The 18,694-nt window shown below is 39.0% G+C and overlaps 2 protein-coding genes across 2 annotated transcripts in view; both read right to left on the bottom strand.

The window, feature by feature from the left end:
* The window catches only part of LOC118709344, a 197,066-nt gene that overhangs the window by 110,162 nt on the left and 68,210 nt on the right, over positions 1–18,694 (bottom strand). Inside the window, exon 27 of the mRNA XM_045575611.1 lies at positions 1,659–1,763. Coding sequence (XP_045431567.1) covers positions 1,659–1,763 — 105 coding nt within the window. The remainder of the gene's footprint in view (positions 1–1,658; positions 1,764–18,694) is intronic.
* Positions 1–18,694, bottom strand: part of SP100 (SP100 nuclear antigen) — a 209,050-nt gene that overhangs the window by 187,125 nt on the left and 3,231 nt on the right. The window lies entirely within an intron of this gene.

Below are 18,694 nucleotides of genomic sequence, written 5' to 3'. Positions count from 1 at the left end.
GCCTGTGAGTCCCCTCCCAGGGAATTTCTTGCTTTGGATGGAAATATCAAGTCCTGGTCCTGTTGCTCACAATGGCTTCAAAGCAACATCTGTGTCCTGTATTACAGCAATTTTCTTCCAACTCATTGGCTTTATTGAGCAGATACTTTTCTGTCCCTGAAATAATGGGTAGCTGATTTTAAAATAATATGAAATATTTTTTCATTGGAAAATTTAACTTATATGTAAAAGATAATGTTACACTTAACAGTATTCATTAGAGAAAAGGAAATCAGAACCCCATTGAGATATTACATCACACCCACTTGGATGGCGGTAATGAGAAAGACCGGCAATAAGAAGTATTGGTGAGAAGGCAGAAGAATTGGAACCCTCAGATTTCACTGGTGAGAATATGAACTGGTGTGTTACTGTGGAAAATAGTTTGTTTTTTCCTCAACAAGTTCAATATGGAATTGCCATGTATCCTGCAATCCCATTCCAGAGTATATAGCAAAAATAATTAAAAATATATGTTCACCAAAAACTTGACACAGAATAGCATTATTCATGATATCTAAAGAGTGAGAAAACCCAAACATTAGATAAATGAAATATTGAATATCCATACCATGGACTATTATATTGTAGTATTTGACAATAAAAAATGAAATATAGTACATGTGGTACTATATGTATGAACCTCGAATACATCATGCTGTGTGAAAGAACAGTCATAAAAAAGCACATGTCACATGAGTCTATTGATATGAAATGCTTAGAATATGCCAATTTATAAATCATAAAATAGATTAGTGGTTGCTTAGGGCTGGGTAGTGGGATGAGGCAGAATAGGTATTGACTACTGAGAGATATGGTGTTTCCTTTAGTGGGGGACAAAAAGGTTCTAAAATTAGATTGTGGTTATGGTTTTATAATCTTATGAATAAGCCAAAAAACAAAATACTCAATAGTGAATTTCACACTCTAAGAGGTAAATTATATGATATGGGAGTTATAGCTCAGTAAAGCTATTTAAAAATAGTTATGATGCAAAAATTTATTTATATTAATTGTTCAAAAGGAATATTAATAATAATCTGATATGAAGTTTATCATAATAGACAATTATTGGAAGGCTTTATATTAAAAATCACAAAACATTTTATAGTCAATATGTAAATTAATTCTCAAAGTCATACCATCAGATGGGTTTTTAATTATTATCAATTTCTTAGATGAGAAATTTCAGGCTCAGAGAGGTCCCACTGTTTGCTCAGTCACTCTTTGCAGAGTTAAAGTTGGGACTCACATTTTTCTGATTATAAATTTTGTGAACTTATCACTACATTAAACACTTATCCTGATGATGGTTTCCAGAAAGGGTAAAGGATATGAAGGTGGAACCTGATTCAAAGTAAAATACACAATATTTTCTATCCCCAGACTGACATTTCTGCATTATCCTTTGCTTCCTTGGGCATCCTCATAAACATTTCCATGTGGAAGTGAGAACTTATACACCATTTCTTAAAGTGTAAAAATATCATCTTTGGGACCCCAGCTCTTCTCAAGAAAAAACTGGGGCCCAAATTCCTTGAATAATCAGGGTATTCCAGTAGTGTTTTGTGATTTCCCTCACATAGTGGTTGCAGATTAAAGTAAACCTTGAAACCTACCTCGTTCAAATTTTCTCTTAATTAATATGCCCTTCATCTCCCTACAGGTCACAGGAAGTATTTCAGCATCAAAAACCACATTCACATCCATGTGCTCTCTTATTCCTGAAAAGAGAAGTTTCTTCATTGTGTCTCATTTTAAAGTTGCATACATAAAAGGTCCTCCCATGTTGAGGTTGTTTCTATAAAGACAGAGGTTCTTAGGAAATTTTATTTCACAAATTTTCAGAGTTTCTAAGTTTTTCTTTGAGTGGTATTTTTTGTTGCATAATGAAAGACGTCCATCTTCATCTCACCTCTCAAACCTCATACAATTAGAATGCTTTAGCAGAGATAGGCTTGAATAAAACTATCTTAACTCCCAATCCAGTCAGCCCCCTTGATTCTTACATGACAATGAAACATACAGGTGCTGTATGTTCTGCCAGAAGCTCTCCAGCTATGCTATTCCACTGCAGTTAGGTAGTTGGAGACAAAGTCAAAGACTGTACATGCAGCTCCTGTTTGAGCTCTGACTCGGTGGCAGAGAGGATAATGATGGGTAACTTAAAGGAGATGTTGTCTACTTAATATTTGTGTTCTCTTGCTTTATATCATTTTTTCTCCTCATCAACTTTCTCCAAAGCTTAAAGAGGAACTAGGAAACTCTAGAACAATCTTCAAATTGCATGGGTAACTGGACTATTACTGTCTGACAATGGTGTGCCCTTTATCAAAAGCTACATCCAAGGCTCTGATCAACTCTATGACCTCATATCCTCCTGTCCACACACTTCTCTATTATGGCTCTTTGGTCACTGAAGGCTGTTGTCCCCAAAGAAGGCAGAAAGGAATCAGCTCCTTCCTGCATTGTGATTAGGACAAAAGTGATTGGGGATTAATGGCATTGTATTAGATCAATTCTGAAAATCTGAGTTCTGTTCTGTTGGTAAGGATGCTTCATTCTCTCCCATGCTTCAGAGTGCCTAGAGGATTTGTTTATATTCTTTGGAAATGTCTTTGCCCTGTGTGTATCTGACCCTTTTCTGCATGAAAAGTCTGAGTGACAAATGATTTTTAGAGAGATAGATGAATGGTACACACAGAGTTTTTAGCAGTGAAGGAAGAGCAAAGACCCAGGCGCCTCAAGGGGAAACACTTAGGAAGTATGGGAGATAGAGAGGCATAATTATAGCTGGGTTTCACAACTTCTCTGAGTCTTCCTTCCAGAAGGAAACCTCTCTAGTCTTGCTCTTCGTTGTAGAATGCAGACACAGATTCATGAATATAGGAAAAGTCTTATAGAGGGCATTGCAACCCTAATATGTGCCCCAATGTGGAATCAAACCAGTGACCGCTGGGTGCATGGGAGGATGCTGACCAAACTGAGCCACACTAGCAGGGCTTCTCTGTTTTCTTCTGGACCTTTGCATTTGGCACTGCACTTTCTTTATTCTTTTACATGTAGCTTATGAATTTGTGTTCATGTCTGTAATTGTATAATATTTTAGCTCTGCTTCTTTCCCAAGGTGGTCTTACAAATCTGGAATTGAAGAAGGCAGATCTCTTATTTGGCTTCTTCCCAGAATGACTTTGTAAAATAGAGTTCCTCCTCCCCACCCCACCCCCTCTATCTTCTAGAAACCTTTGGAATATTTACTTGAAAAATGTTGTAATTGTATTGAGTTTGAGTGATTGACCTCTTTAGGTTTATTTGTCACAGCCATTACAAATGCAAAAGCTAAAATATAAACAATATTAAATTAAAGCAAATTTGTATTTTACTATAAAGGAAATAGGAAAATATTGAAACAAACCTTTTGTAAAAACAAAGGCAAAACCCTGTTCATTTGTAACCACGAAAAGTTCATATTTGCTTGCTCTTACCTGTTTTACAAAGTATTTTCCCTGCTGTATGTGATTTTCTGAAATCACTGGGCACTATAAAGTAAAGGAGAGAGAACAGTATTTGTTTACAGTAGCCTTACATAGTTTATCACAACTCACACAACAGGCAGGGTTCATGATAATTTTAATGTTGAGATTATCATTTTCCTGTTTCCCTCAATTGTACCCAGTTCTGTGCTCCGGGCCATAATGCTGGGCTCCTGCCTGACTCATTTATAAATGACCCTCTAACACCTTCAGTTTCCTCCTCTGTTAATGCTGGGATAACCTACTTACCCTATTTCCCTGTTAATTTTTTTGTGCAAACAAAATGAACTTGTATTCACAAAAGCCCTGTGAAAAATCAAAAAGTAAGTCAATAGTTTAAGTATCATTTAAGTTTGAAAGTAGTTGGTCTAAAACATTTTTCCATTAATAATTAATGTTAGCACAAATTGTTCTTTGAAGACCATCTAAGTTTTGCAGTAATGACAATATTATCAACAGATAGTTGATACACTGTGTTCACTCACTATGCTCTATAGAATATAAATACTTTAGCATTAATGGATATGACAGTGCATAGTAAAAATGGCTGTTATTTACCAGTGTATTATTGCTACATTTTCAATATATTAATTGAATGCATTTATCCAATTGAACAACCACTTATAATGCCTCTTGCTTCCTATAATTTCCCAATAGGATTGAAAAAGTTAAATGCTTAAAATTGTATCCAAGAAGTAATGAGTCAATGCATATAGAGAACTTAAAAAAAAAGATTCATCCTGAAAACAGAGCTCTGGATTTAGACTCTGGATATTTGTCCAGAAATACAATTTTATCTGATACAATTTAGAGTTATAAACAGGTGGCTTCTGAGACTCTCCTCCTTTGCTTGATTCTAAAGGATCTAAGTTTATTGATCATTGAACAAGGAATAGCATTCTTTAGGTGTCTCAGTAATTGATGGAGTATGGAATTCGCTAATACACTTGAAAAATCATCAAAACCCACGTATACCATGACCTGCACACAGGCCACTTGGTCCATCCCTTTAAGTCACCTGCCTTGAAGGTTAATGATGCTGCCATTCCCTATCCCCAAAGAAGAAAGTCACTGGCAAAGAGCACCTGTGATCTCTTTGAATCTTTCCTTTTTTTACTTCTCTCTCTTCTACCACTTACCCCTTCTATTGTCATTTCACAATTCCTTCACCTGCTGTTTCTTTGTGGGGAGACCTTGGGAATCTTGTGTTAAGAAGCATGTTGGTAGAGAGCCACTTCTACTCTCTGGTGCTCCTTGAAATAATCTTCTCTGGCGTTTGAGTGGTAGGCCTATTTGGGGACCACCTTCCAAAGCACTTTGCCTACACTAAGCCACAAGTCAGAATGTACGCACTCTAAAAACAGAAGGAAACTTACATTTTCCATTAATAAATATAGAGAACTTTTAGAACAAAAATATTATTTACAATAGTGTTCTGTTGTAACATCAAGACAAGGTAATATCTTTGTGTGTGTGTGGGGGGGGGAGGGGTCATTTCCTAGTGGGTTTTCCTAAATAAATATGTTTCTAATAAACTCTGAGCAAGAAGGAGGGAAAATCAATCACCACTTAGTGCACTAAAGAGCTACAGATTTGATGACCACTCATGCTACACCAAGGATTGAGGGAATAATATTTTGATAACTGTATTGAGCTCCAGCTTTACACAGGAAATAACCCAGAATTCAGGAAGCTAATCTTTTCTTTTATCTTTATCTCCATGAGACTTTGTGGAAGACCTTAAAATATTTATGAGATTTTGTTTCCTCATTTAGGAACAAGAGTAACAATGGCCATCCTGCTCTTTCCTCAGGCTGTTGTAAAAGAAAAATTAAGACACTATTTGCAAAGGTATTTTGAAAAGTCATTCTATATGTCATGACCTGCTGGAGAACTTTCTAAAAATCAACACTTTGGGTTTCTAAACATTTCATCCATTACTGCTAACACAGGAGATCTGGAGGAATTGACCCTCAATACTATTCAAACTTTGTGATTAGATGACAATATGACCTTCAATAAAGAAATATTTAGCTCTCTCTTCTCTGTAGAAATCACTGTATAAACCCAACTCTTTATAGTCACAGAATTAGTTTTAAAGTAAGCTCACTACTTCTCTAGCCTGTTATTACTATATAATCAATAGATGGGTGCATTGATTGATTTATAGGATTTATGAATTAATAGTCTTCATGTTTAAAAAATATAAACATAATGATATTTTTTATTAATTTGCACATCCCAAAAGGTCAAGTAAAATAAGCACAAAGAATTGGATTCCAAGATAAACTAGACCCATGGTATAGGATGAACTCAGAATTGATATTTCAGGAAAAAGTAGCTCTTAATTGAGGTTTCTGTACCCCAAGCCTTGAGCTCCCACCTCCTTACCAATTTTCCTTTTCAATGCTGAGGTGGAAGCTTCAGAGGACCCATCTCCATCAGTAAATTCAGTGAGGTCCTGACTGTTGATCACTGCACAAAGAAGAAACAATTTCTAATGTCCCAGGGTGGGGCCATGAGTCCACTGAGTGGGAAGCCCTACATGAGACCACTAGGAAGACCTAGAAGCTAAGTTAACTCAGATCCCTCTGTTCTGTGCCCGATGTGTGTGACCTGCAGGCTGCTTCAGGACCTACCAAAAAGGTGGTGAAGTTCATGCACAGAGGGCAGCTTTGTGTAACCTGAAGCACTTTTCTTACCCCCCTACCACCACTCTCGCTCTGCTTGCTAATCCAACCCCCATTCTTCCTCAACTCCCATCTTCACTCTATCTCTTACCTCCACTTTCTTTATACCTATTTTCTCCACCTTCATTCTACTTCTTTTTTCCATTCTTTCTTTGTATCATTTCAATCATGTCTGAATATATATTGGCTAGAAAGATTGATCAGAGAGAAGTATACATACATAAAGCCTAAATTTTAAAAATGGTATTAATTATATATTTTTTATCTTTTTATTTATTAATTAATTTTATTTTTAATTTAATTTATTGGGGTGATAGTGGTTCACAAAACTGTACAGGTTTCAGGGTACAACTCAATAAAACATCATTTGCACAGTGCATCAATAGCCCATCACCCCAAGTATAGTCTTTTGGTTCAGCTCATTTTTGCTAATTGTGCTGGTTTCTGGCAAAGGTCTCTTTACACCAACCACTTCGTGTCTTTCTGTGAATGTTTTTTATTTATCCCCTTTCATGACTATCTTGGATCTCTGAAATTTTTCCTTTTTTTTAAACTCTTACTCCAATATCTTCCTCTCTTTGAATATAGAAATAACTCTCTGATGTCATGTCAATATTTACATTTACCATTTTTGTTTTTTATATTTTTTCCAATTATTGGGGATATTTTCCTTCTGAATCCCAGTATAAGGCACTTGTTCCTTCTCCTTTCTACCTCTAAACAAGGTCACTAGGACTGTCTCTATGGGTCCTGATGACATGTTCTAGACCCTTGCCTAGTACCAGGATTCACATCATACATTATTTCAGTCAGCCTTACCTATACTGTCAGATGCATTGTTATAGTCAGTCCTTGCTTGGGCTTCAAATTTATCTCCTGAATTTAAAAATGTCTTTTCCTTTTTTATATGCACCAGGTCTACAGAGCAGAAATTGATTTGGTTTCTATGGTGGAGTACCTCTGCTCCTGAACGATATTGTAATAAATGAAGAATTTCATTTGCCTCTTCTAAGGGAGTGAGCACCCTCATGACAATCAATACGCCCTTCTCCCCATAGTTCCACTGCAGGGGAAAGCTCCCCCATCTGCTGCTCAACCCTGTCCTTTCTCTCTGCCTCTCTTAAAAACAACAACATATTTTTATTGATTGGTTGATTGGTTGGTTGAGAGAGAGAGAGAGAGAGAGAGATTGAGAGAGATTCCACTTCAGGAGAAAACTCCTCCAGCCCTGTCCGTTCTTGCTGTTCAAATCTGTCCTTCCTTTATGCCTCTCTTTAAAAAAAAGTTTTTAATGATTTTTAGAGAGAGTGGTAGGGAGAGGGATAGAGAGAAACATCAATGAGAGAGGAACATCATTGATCAGCTGCCTCCTGCACACATCCCTACTGGACATGGAGCCTGCAACCTGGGCATGTGCCTGACTGGAAATGGAACTGATGACCTTTTGGTTCCTGGGTTGACTCTCAACACTGAACCACACCAGCCAGGCTCTTTGTGCCTCTCTTGCCTTTGAATATTTTACTTTCCAGAAGAAAGGCCTATTTTTATTTGAGTGGATTCCAGGGCCCTTTTTTTTTTGACACATTTTCTTCCAAATAGTGTTGGGAACACCCTTTTTTAGCCTTTGTGGTGACTTCTCAAATCAGACATAAATGTCCAGTCTTCATTTATTGTCCTTTATTTATTCTTCATGTAATTATCTTTGTGTCTTCTGCCCATTTTTTTCTATTTACTGTTATTATTTCCCTCTGCATTTTTCTCTCTTCCTACTCCCTTTCTCTCTATTTTTGTATCAGTGTCCCCATTGCCCAGCAGAGTCTAGGGGGAACCACTGTAGCTGTGCAGGATACCAGAAGCTGCCAAGAGTGAGATCCTGCTTGCATGTGACCCTGGGTCTCCAGGCCTCACCATAGATGGAGATTTGATACCCACCTGATTTTTCAGTTTACCCACTCTTCGTTACTAGTATGTTTTCTACTTCCTTCTTTTCTATTATTTCTATTTCTCTATTCCTGTGAACCGTGAATGCCTTTTCTACGTCAATTTTGTCTTTCTTTATATTTGTTTTTCTAGCATTCCAATCCTCCCAAGTCTTCCCGGTGCATTTACTCACAATACCAAGTTCCTCCACCTGCCAGTTTCCCTCCACACTCATCAAACCCAGCCACTCAGTCTTACCTGCTGTTTTAGATTGTTGGGCACATTGCTCATTTGCTTGTTGGCTTCCTAGCGCATCCCTGTTGTCACTGGTTGTACCTGTTTCAGTTGCATTTATTGCTTGTGCTTCACGGCGGTGCTCTGAGGGTCCACGTTCAGGTGGGACTGTATCTAGACCAAGTTTAGATTCATAGATATTTTATTTGCTCCCTGCATCAATCAGAGTCTGCCAGAAAAATACAAACTCTCTAAGCTTTTGAAGCAGAGGGAATTTAATCCAGGGGATTAGTTATATAGCTGATGGAATAGCTGATAATTCCAAGTGGAGGAATTCAGCAACTCAAAGAACAGTCAACAGGAAACTATGGGAGAGTGAGCTCATGTGTCAAGGTCACCAGATACCTAGAAACTTGACCATAGCTGGCCTGCTTTGTGGGATTTAGAATCATGGGAGATGTAGTCAATGCCAGAATTTCTGTCCATGACAGTGCTGGGGAAATACCATGCTTCTCCCTTGATCCCGTACTCCACTCTCTTGCTGGTGTCACCCAGATTAGGAGCTCAGCAGGAAGCAGTAGCAAGGGAGATGACAAGCAAGCCCGCAGAGTCTGTGGCCAGAGATAGAGGGTATAGCAGAGCCGAAAAACCATAAGAAATGAATCTCTGAGTAAACCACCCAGGACCAGCATACCCCCTTCTCGAAAGTGAACCTCCTCTGCTCATGTTTTATTCCATTGACCCATCCCACTCTGTTCCCACCAACCTCACTAGTATACGAATAAATATTTTTTAATGCAGCTTGAATTTTTCCATATAGTACTGTTTTCCTAAGCAAAGTCATTTATGTAATGATTATTTAAATATTAATTCCCACAATTTTAACATAAAACCTTGGCCCTGGTGCATGGTTTGTGCTACACCCACTGTTTCTTGGAGCCTCCTCTTGGTGGCAAGCACAGAGCACAGTCCTTCCCGGTCCTGTGCTGGTCACAGTTAACTGTCCCAACTGAGTCAGGCTCTTCCACACATTTATTGGTGGTTTTCTGTTTATCTTTTGGGTTATAATATCACCTTCTCCTCCCCCCTAAACCAACACACATACACACACACACACACACACACACACACACACACAAAAGCCCTTCTCTGCTCATTACTCATCCCAATTTTTTCCCCTTACCTCTCCCATTCCCATCAGCTGCTGTGGTAGATGAACTGCTAAGGATATGGATTGACGCATGGTAGATATTTTATATTCTTAACTTGTTTGACTAAATGTGATTTGCTAAAATCATTCTGAAAGATTTTTTTTCTTTTATAAAAATGTATTACTAATTTAGAACATCCTTTCTTAAATAATACACCCCAGTATAAGCTATGCAATAATGACTTCTTTGGTGTTTTTAGAGCAGCTCCAAGCCTGCTGCCCCAGAGATGATGGGAGAGGGTTGGTTCAGGAGGCACATGGTCCTGTTTGAGGGACCCAACAGGTGAGAGACCTTGGCCTAGGGGAACACACTCATCACCCTTACCCTACCACCCTCACTGCAGTGCTGGCCACCGCTGGACGTGATATCAAAGCAAGGCTGCAGTCAGATTCAAGCAAGACAGAGGCAGAAAACTGTGAAGCCATGTGCATGGGCAATAGGTCCAGGCTCGGGCTGTCAGGAGCTGGCAGCAAGTGCATTTAAGGAGTATGGAAGGAAGGATTCTCTCAAGCAACGGGAAAAATGAAGACTGTTATCTTTAAATCCTTGGAGAAATTGCCAATGCAAAGACTGACTCTTCTGGGCAATTAGTACTAAAAATAAGCAGCCCTCTCACCATAGCACCTGACAGATGGGATAAGAAAGCAAAGGGTCGCAGAAAAGTCAATAAGAACAGACCATTGTAATTACCAGCATCTGGGCCTAACCACGTCAGACTTTGATAAGAAGTTTCACCAGTTCCTGGGGGAAGAAATGAGAGGTTTATTTAAAAAATTGAAGTATAGGCTGTGCCATTAGCTTCTAATCTATTTTTAACTTTTATAAAGTAAAAGTTCAAGGTCTCTTCCCCCAGGTATCAATACAGAGCCTGGGGGATACATCTGGACCCACAGGATCCTACTCATCTCTTGCCATCAGCAGCCCCCTGTCCTCAGCCAGGCCATCTCACTGAGATCATCTCTAAGCCACTCAGTAACCAGAGATGGCTCTTCTTGCCACCCATAGCCATAGGGAATCTGTTTTTGTTGTCAGCACTATCCCTGACTGGTGGCTTTACCTAACTTCCTACAAAGTCATGTCTTCTTATCCCACCCCACTTCATACAGCTCCCTCCCTAAGCATGTCTGTTTCTCTGTCTTGTTGGCCCTTTATGAGGTTCAAGTCTGATTCTCCTGTACTTCCTCCAGCTAATGATATTCTTGTTCTGTATATTTCTCTCTGCACAATTTCCTACTTTTGACTTGTGTGTCTGTCTTTTCCATGAAATAATCTGGCTGTGTATAGGGTTAAACACACAGACTTTGGATTCAGAATGTCTGGTTTATCATGCTCATTTGACCTCAGGCCTACTACATACACGGTCTCTCGAGATTTCAGTTTCCTATTTTGCAAATGGACAGAGAGTTATACTCCCTCTTCCCCCCCATGGGCAGCTCTGAGCACTAAACCCACAACTGCCAGAGTAAATGGTCTATAAGTGAGCTCTTAGTAATATGGTTGTTGTTACTGTATCCTTTAACCCTTTTCCCTGCCTTTCATTTCCCTTTTTCTTTATTTCTCAAAATACCCACATTCCCGCTTGCACATCTCATCACTTCCTCTCTCCCCTCTCTTTATGACTGCCCATCTCCTTGAATATTCCTGCTCCTGAAAAGCATCTCCCAAATTTAAATCAGTCCCTTTGTCACCATCCAGGATCTCTTCTGTGATGTTGACCTTGGGCCCATAATCCTTAGCCATTCACAGCTTCACACTCATCTTGTGACTCACAGCCATAGGAAATCTTCCCCAGCAGGGTCTCTCTAAGTCATAATTACTTCCAGTTTAGCATCGTCTTTAAATCTGGTTTCCTGACATACTGGGTTCCTGTTCCTCTGTCTGGTTATTAGGCCAATGGTATCTTGACATAGCTCCTCCTCTAGGACCAGCCTCTGGTCAACTCTCATACAAACAGCCCTTCCTTCCTTCTCTAGACTCTTCAACAGGTCTTCCCTGATTCCCAAACTCCACTCAGGACTCAGGGCCATTTCCCATTCTCCTCTTCTCTAAGCATAGGAGAATCAGTTTTTATTTGTTTGCAATCACCTTGTTCCAGGCTTAGTTGTTCATTAGGCCTCTCCACATTTTCTTCTCCATCACTTTCTAGGAGGAATTCTATGTCTGGTATTACTGAAGAGAGGGCAAAAGAAGACAATTAGAGATCTTCATGGAGTGAGAACCGTCTGAAATTACGTTTAGGAATTTTCATTCCTTGGATCACTCAGTGCTCAGTGGGTTCCAGTCCTATTGGTAATGTTCTCTCTTCATTCTGGAGACAGAAAGAGCAAAACCAACCAAGGAGCTCTTATGCCTCCCACAGGGAAAGGAACCACTTGAATGTCAGGATAAAGGAGCTGTGGCAGCATCGCGAACTTGTTACTCATGTAAAAAATAATTCAGCTGGCCGGGAAAGCATATATCAAAATAAATAATGTATAATACTAATTATTTTGAAATGTGTTCACTGAACTATTCCAACCATAAAGAAAAGCAGAGGCATTTCCTTGGGAGGAAAACAAAGATCCTATAGAGGTTTATTTGTATAAAAGAGGATAAAATTTCAAATCTTTAAAAATGTGTCTGGAAAAGAGAAAGTGTTAAGCCAGGGAGGATGACTGCTTCCCAAAGAGACAAGCTAGAGGACATGGGAGCAACTAGACAGACTGAGATCCCAGGACAAAGGAAGGACACTCTTTGAAGCTGCAAGTAGGGGCCGAATTTTGTGGCACAGGAGGATGTCCCAAGAGGCCTGGACCAGGGATCTTATTATAGAAAGCTGCCAAAAAATGGAGAACATAGATATATAGCACCAGCCCATGGCCCCTGTATATAAGTAGTCCAGCAAACATATGGAGGAAAGTAATATACCAATAGTCTTGGTGCAGCTCTCTGGAGGGTACCCAGGGAAAAGATGGAGGGAAGCAGTTAGCAAACATGCCTCAGGGTTGATGGCACAGGTACAGGGCAATAAAGCTGTACTTATAAACCTTTTAAACCTGTACTATCTCTTTACTGTGTGGTAAATAACATCAAATTCCTTAATTTTTGAAGCCAGACTTTCCAAAATCCTTTTTTATTCTTATCCCGTGTGAATAAACTCCCACAATCTGCTTCTAATTTGTCCCTGTTGTGCAGATATGCAGAACCTAAAGGGTCTGTATCATGTATCATTGCATTCCTCAGTTCATATAATTTTTCTTTTCAATTCTTCAGCATTGCATGGAAATCTTTTTGAGAGCAAAAGTATATAGACTAAAAAAAAATTTCTGGGCAAGTCATACAAAAATTATTGGAGGACACTTCTTTACTAAGAACCAATAAAAAAAATGAAATCATGCTTCTCAGGGAAAAAGGAGAGAATCAAACCAGTAGTATTGTATAGCATAAAAAACTATCTCTGGCTGAGCAATTGATTTTTTGATTATTTTATTGTTGATCACACCTCCTGTGGAGAATCTATATATAAAATCCTAAGCGACCATTAGGACCAGATGATTGGCGAGTAGCTATGATGTGCACTGACCATCAGGGGCAGACATTCAACTCAGGAGCTTCCTGTGGTGGTCAGTGCCCTCCCACAGCCAGCCTCCCATGGCCAGCCAACCTCCCACAGTCCCTCCATCCTGCCAGTTTGCTCCATTTGGCCCTTATCACCAGCCAAAACGAGGGACCCTACCTGTGCACGAATTTGTGCACCAGGCCCCTAGTGAGTTAATAAAAACATTTCTACTTCTTTAAGAGCAAATTTGAACTTGAGTTAATTTTCTTGCTCATTCTACCTGATGATGGTGGCCTTTCTTCTGAGTTAGTAGACCAACACTAAGCTCAGAGTTAAAGATGACCAGTGACTGTAGGTAGGTAAACTGTATGTGGCCTGAGAGGGAGTACCTGTGAACTATAATCCATTTTTTTGTCTTCCTTCAACATAGCGACTCATGTATCTCAACTATCTATTGAGAAATCTCTGAAAATTATGACTACAATGTTGTTTCATGAGATAGTGACTCTCCTGGGCATTGTGTGGCTAAATCAGGGCAGATCTTGCACCCATATCTAAGCTGTTACTTGAGGCAGGTTGTAGTCAACTTAGTTGACTGCTGTGTGGAACCTTGTAAATGGTCCTATAGAAGAGGAACAACTGATGCCGCCCTTTTGGGATACTGTGTTTCCTGTCACCTATCCCTCTAAGTATTGTAAATCCCTTTGTCCCTGGTAGTCTTGTTACTGATTCTAAATACCTAGTAAAACATACTTGCAGGTGGGTGTCTGCACTCTAGACATTAAATGATAAGCATTGAGAGATGCATGATATGTCTGTTTTCTTAACTGCTACATCCACACTACCTAGCACCTTGTGTGGCACATGGTCAACACTCAAATCATACCCATGGGAATAAATTGGCCCTGGACATCAAAATGTAAGTAATAAACCTAATTACCTTTGCAGAATAATTTGTAAATGCGAAATAAATCGGGGTAATTCTTCATGATGATCTTGCTGAACAGTGCTCCAAAAAGAGACATGTCAAAGTTCTTCTCCAGTTCACTGAGAACATCATATATGACTTCATGTATAGTAGACCGTTTTATTAAAGATTCTAGAGATTTCTTAAAAACAGTGAGTGGAGAAAACATAAATACAGGGTTCCAAGTTACAGAAGAGCCCTAGAAAGTGATTTTATTGTTAATGCATAGTGATTTCCCAACATAGGAATCTTCTCACATACAGTTTTAGAATTTCTCTAAATTTGTGTGGCTACTAAATGGAATAACTAAATCCTTCCTCCTACAAAGCACCCACTTGTGAATCTGAGCTCCTCACCCTCATTTACATGAGATGGAATAAGGAGTCCTTGGGAAGAACAAAAATGGTTTCAAGTGAAGTAATATGTAGTCCTTTCAGAGACTGGCTAAATGTCTTAGGAATAGACTTAGTGGGTGATGAGCTGCTGTTCTATTGACTGGACAGCCCTTGTCCCTTCCCCAGGACTGAGTTGGCCTGGAAGCTCCTGTGAACTTTGCCATAAAGAAAGCCTATGCACAGGGAAAGTGAAGCCGTGCATTTCTATATCTGCACTTACATCTTTCACTAAAATTAATCTAAATTCTAAGACTCCAGAAATACCAAGAGAAAGGGGGGAAAAAACAGAAAGGAAACTGAAAGCTGTTTTGAAAGAATAACAAGCATCTACTTTCAAATTTGTCCTAACAAGACATTAATTCTCTGTGGATTTTAATGTTATCGGGTCTTAGTATTTAAAATGATGTTCACTGAAATGAAATGTTGTGTCAATTATTATTTCATTAAATGAAGTCATTTAACTTATTCACCCATTAAGTAAAATTATGTTTAACTTCTAGTTTATATTACACTGTATATCAATATATAATTTCTAGAAAGCATTGTACATCCACTTCAGATCCAGCCTATATCCAGTGCTATTCACCCAGCCCCAAGGGGGCACCATGGAGACCATCCCTTCAATTAGAATCAGGATTATCTCCAGTAGTGCCTGCTTCTCTTCTCATTTTGACCTTATAGGAACACTTAATAGCAGTACTTGGGAAGGTTTCCACTCATAGGTGACTCCTCAGTTGCCCAGTTGTGCTCTGATGTTTAATTCCAGGATATCAAAGTATAACTTAGTTTGGGGTTGTTTTTATCAGATTGTAACATAATAAACCTCACTTACTTTATACATTTCTTCGGTTATGAAATCGCAGTCACGGAGATGGTCAAGGAAAGGAAATGTTTTATGTATTGCACCTGAAATATCCACTTTATATCTTTTGAAGTATCCGAGTGCAATGTCTTTGATACGTTTGTTTTCTGTGTTCTCATCTTCTGCAGACATCCTAGAGAGAAGGAATACCATGATAAAATGGCCATCAAGGTTTTGATATATTGTAACATTATATATATATGAAGGATAGATAGGTTGTGAAGAACCAACATAATTAAAATAAGTGATTCTGAATAAAGATTAGAATAAATGGAATGGAAGCAATGGACAAAATTATAATAAAATGAAGCATGGTGGATTAGAAAGACAAAATAGTATTGAAAAATGCAAGCCTGTCATGATCAAAGCCATTGTAAAGTTATTTTGTCCCAAACATATCTGCAATGTTTTATGAAAACATTTTAGTTGCCCCTAACTCCCTGCTGGCCTGATCTCACCCCCAACTGCACTCTCCTGCTGACTTGATTGCCCCTAACTACCTCTGCCTTTGCCCCCACCACCAAGGCTTTATCTGGAAGGAAGTTGGATGTTCAGAAGATGTCTGGTCATCCAGGTCTAATTAGCATATTACCCTTTTATTAGTATAGATGGTTTATATAGAATAAGATTGCTTAAAGCGGGGGGAGGGCTTTTTCATCAGGAGGAGATGCTCTTGGCAGACAAAAATACATAATCCCTATATCTGAACTGATAGCCAGTCATATGCACTATACTGCCAAACCGGTTATTAAAAAATTGAACCACTTCCTTACACCTTTCACCAAATAGCTGTTGCCCTTAAAACCCTCCCTCAGCCCCCACCTTAGGTTCTGCCTATACAGCTCACCCAGATTAGGTTCTGATTGGTCAGTTTCTATGCCAGTCAGCGTCAAAAGCTCCACCTCCTAGGCAGCCATTTGATACTCTGGGAAACCCAGAATGGACCAGCCCTTCAGTCATGGCCCAGTCTGCTACCGGGTATATATCTAGCTGCTATGAGAAGCAGCACCATAGGTCTGTGCTGGTGGAAATTTTGAATTTTCATCCCTGACTTAACCTTACAGTTCAAGCTCTATGAAGGCAAGCATTTCTCTTGTTCATTCTTAGTTCACTCATAGACTTTACCTGTGTCTATGCATCTATTCTAGCACAGAATGGTGACTGATCGAATGGTCGTTTCAGTCATCATGGTCACTGCCTTTTTATATATACTGAGTGGCCAGATTATTATCTGCCCACTGGTCAAACTCCTGGCTGAGGGGACAATTTGCATATTTGCCTTTTATTATATAAAATATACACTGAGTGGCCAGATAATTATACATTCAAAGATCATAATAATCTGGCCACTTGGTGTATATAGATGTTTATATATAAAGAAATTATAGAGACCTACCTAAATTCCCTAAGTACTAGAAAAGGAATTTGCTGAGGAGCCTGAATAAAAAAACAAATCAGGTACATAAAACTAACAGATATTATATGCACGGCATACATTGAAAAGAAATAATGCTTCAAACACAATAGTAAATATTATACATATACATCCTCATAATAAAAAGCTAATATGCCAATGGTCATCACACTGTGACACCTTAATGACCAATCAGCAGGGACCTGAGGCTGCATGGTGCCTGGCCGGAGAGGGTTACTTGAGGCCACACCTCCCACCTGGTGGGGCTTGACAGGGACCTGAGGCTTCACCCCTGCCCAGTGGGGCTTGACCAGGGTGGGGCTGGCTGGGTCTCAATCTGGCATGATTTCAATCAGGTGGGGACTTGACTCTGGGTCCCACAGTGTGCCCCAGACTCTGACAGGAAGGAGATTTTCATATGCATTTTACTAATTTTCTTTCATCTCTGACATTTCTATTATAGAGAAAGGACAAATAGCAATATTAAAATATTTCCTCTGCCGAAACCGATTTGGCTCAGTGAATAGAGCATCAGCCTGTGGACTGAAAGGTCCCAGTTTTGATTCTGGTAGAGGGCATGTACCTTGGTTGCGGGCTTATCTCCAGTGTGGGGTGTGCGGGAGGCAGCTGATCAATGTTTCTCTCTCATCAATGTTTCTAGCTTTCTATCCCTCTACCTTCCTCTCTGTAAAAAATCAATAAATTATATATTAAAAATATTTCCTCTAATTAATTTTCTTATAATGTGCATGAATTTCATGCACCAGTATACTTATAAACCTCTAAAAGTTATGAACCTATATGAAAGAAACTATAATGTCTTATTGAAGGAAATAAAACAAGATCTAAATAAATGGAAATGTAGAAGGTACCTCCCAATTAGGAAAACATAGCAATTTAAAAATGTCAATCCTTCTGACATTTATAATCACATTAAAACTGGCTATAGTAATTCATTAATTTATATGACAGAACAAATATCTAAGTCAAGCAAATAAAAGTATCACAAGAGTAGATTAAGACTTAATAGGTCTAAATATTAAAAATCATTAAGATTAAAAGAATGTAGAAAAATATTTTCAGCACACATGTCTAAGGCTTAATATATCTGATATATAAAGAGTCCAGTCTGTTTACAAAATATGACATATAACCCTAAAGAAAATGGACCTGAACAGTCACCTAGAGAAAAGGAAATTAAAATGTCCAACAAATACATGAATACATACAAATTATAACACCAATGAGGAAGCCGAAACCAGTTTTCTCGGAGGATAGAACTTTGGCCTGTGGACTGAAGGGTCCCAGATTTGATTCTGGTCAAGGGCATGTACCTTGGTTGCAGGCACATCCCCAGTGTGTGTGTGTGTTGGGGGTGTGTGTGCGCAGGAGGCAGATGATCAATGTTTCTCTCTCATAGATATTTCTAACTCTCTATCCCTCTCCCTTCATCTCTGTAAAAAATCAATAAAATATATTTTAAAAAGTCAATGAGGAAACCCTTATCATCCATTAGATTGGCAAAAATGATTTCATAAGGACAATGCAGCAAGGGGGAAGATTCAGAGAAGTAGTAGGCATTCATTGCTGTTGTGAAGATAAATTGCTGTAGCTGGCCTATACAAAAGTGAAAACAATAACTCTTTTCATTTCTTATTTTATTTTATTTTTTTGTTAATTCTCACCCAAGGACATTTTCCCATTGATATTTAGAGAGTGGACTGGGGGAGAGGGGAGAGACAGAGAAAAACATCCATGTGAGAGAGACATATAGATTAATTGCCTCTTGCACGTGCCCCGACCAGGGACAGGATCAAGCCTGCAACTGAGGTACATGACCTTGATCAGAATCTAACCTGGGACCCTTCAGGCTACTGGCTGACACTTTATC

The sequence above is a fragment of the Pipistrellus kuhlii genome, unplaced genomic scaffold, assembly GCF_014108245.1.
Source record: "Pipistrellus kuhlii isolate mPipKuh1 unplaced genomic scaffold, mPipKuh1.p scaffold_m20_p_7, whole genome shotgun sequence".
NCBI classification, from domain to species: domain Eukaryota; kingdom Metazoa; phylum Chordata; class Mammalia; order Chiroptera; family Vespertilionidae; genus Pipistrellus; species Pipistrellus kuhlii.
This window is presented reverse-complemented; position numbering and strand designations above follow the sequence as displayed.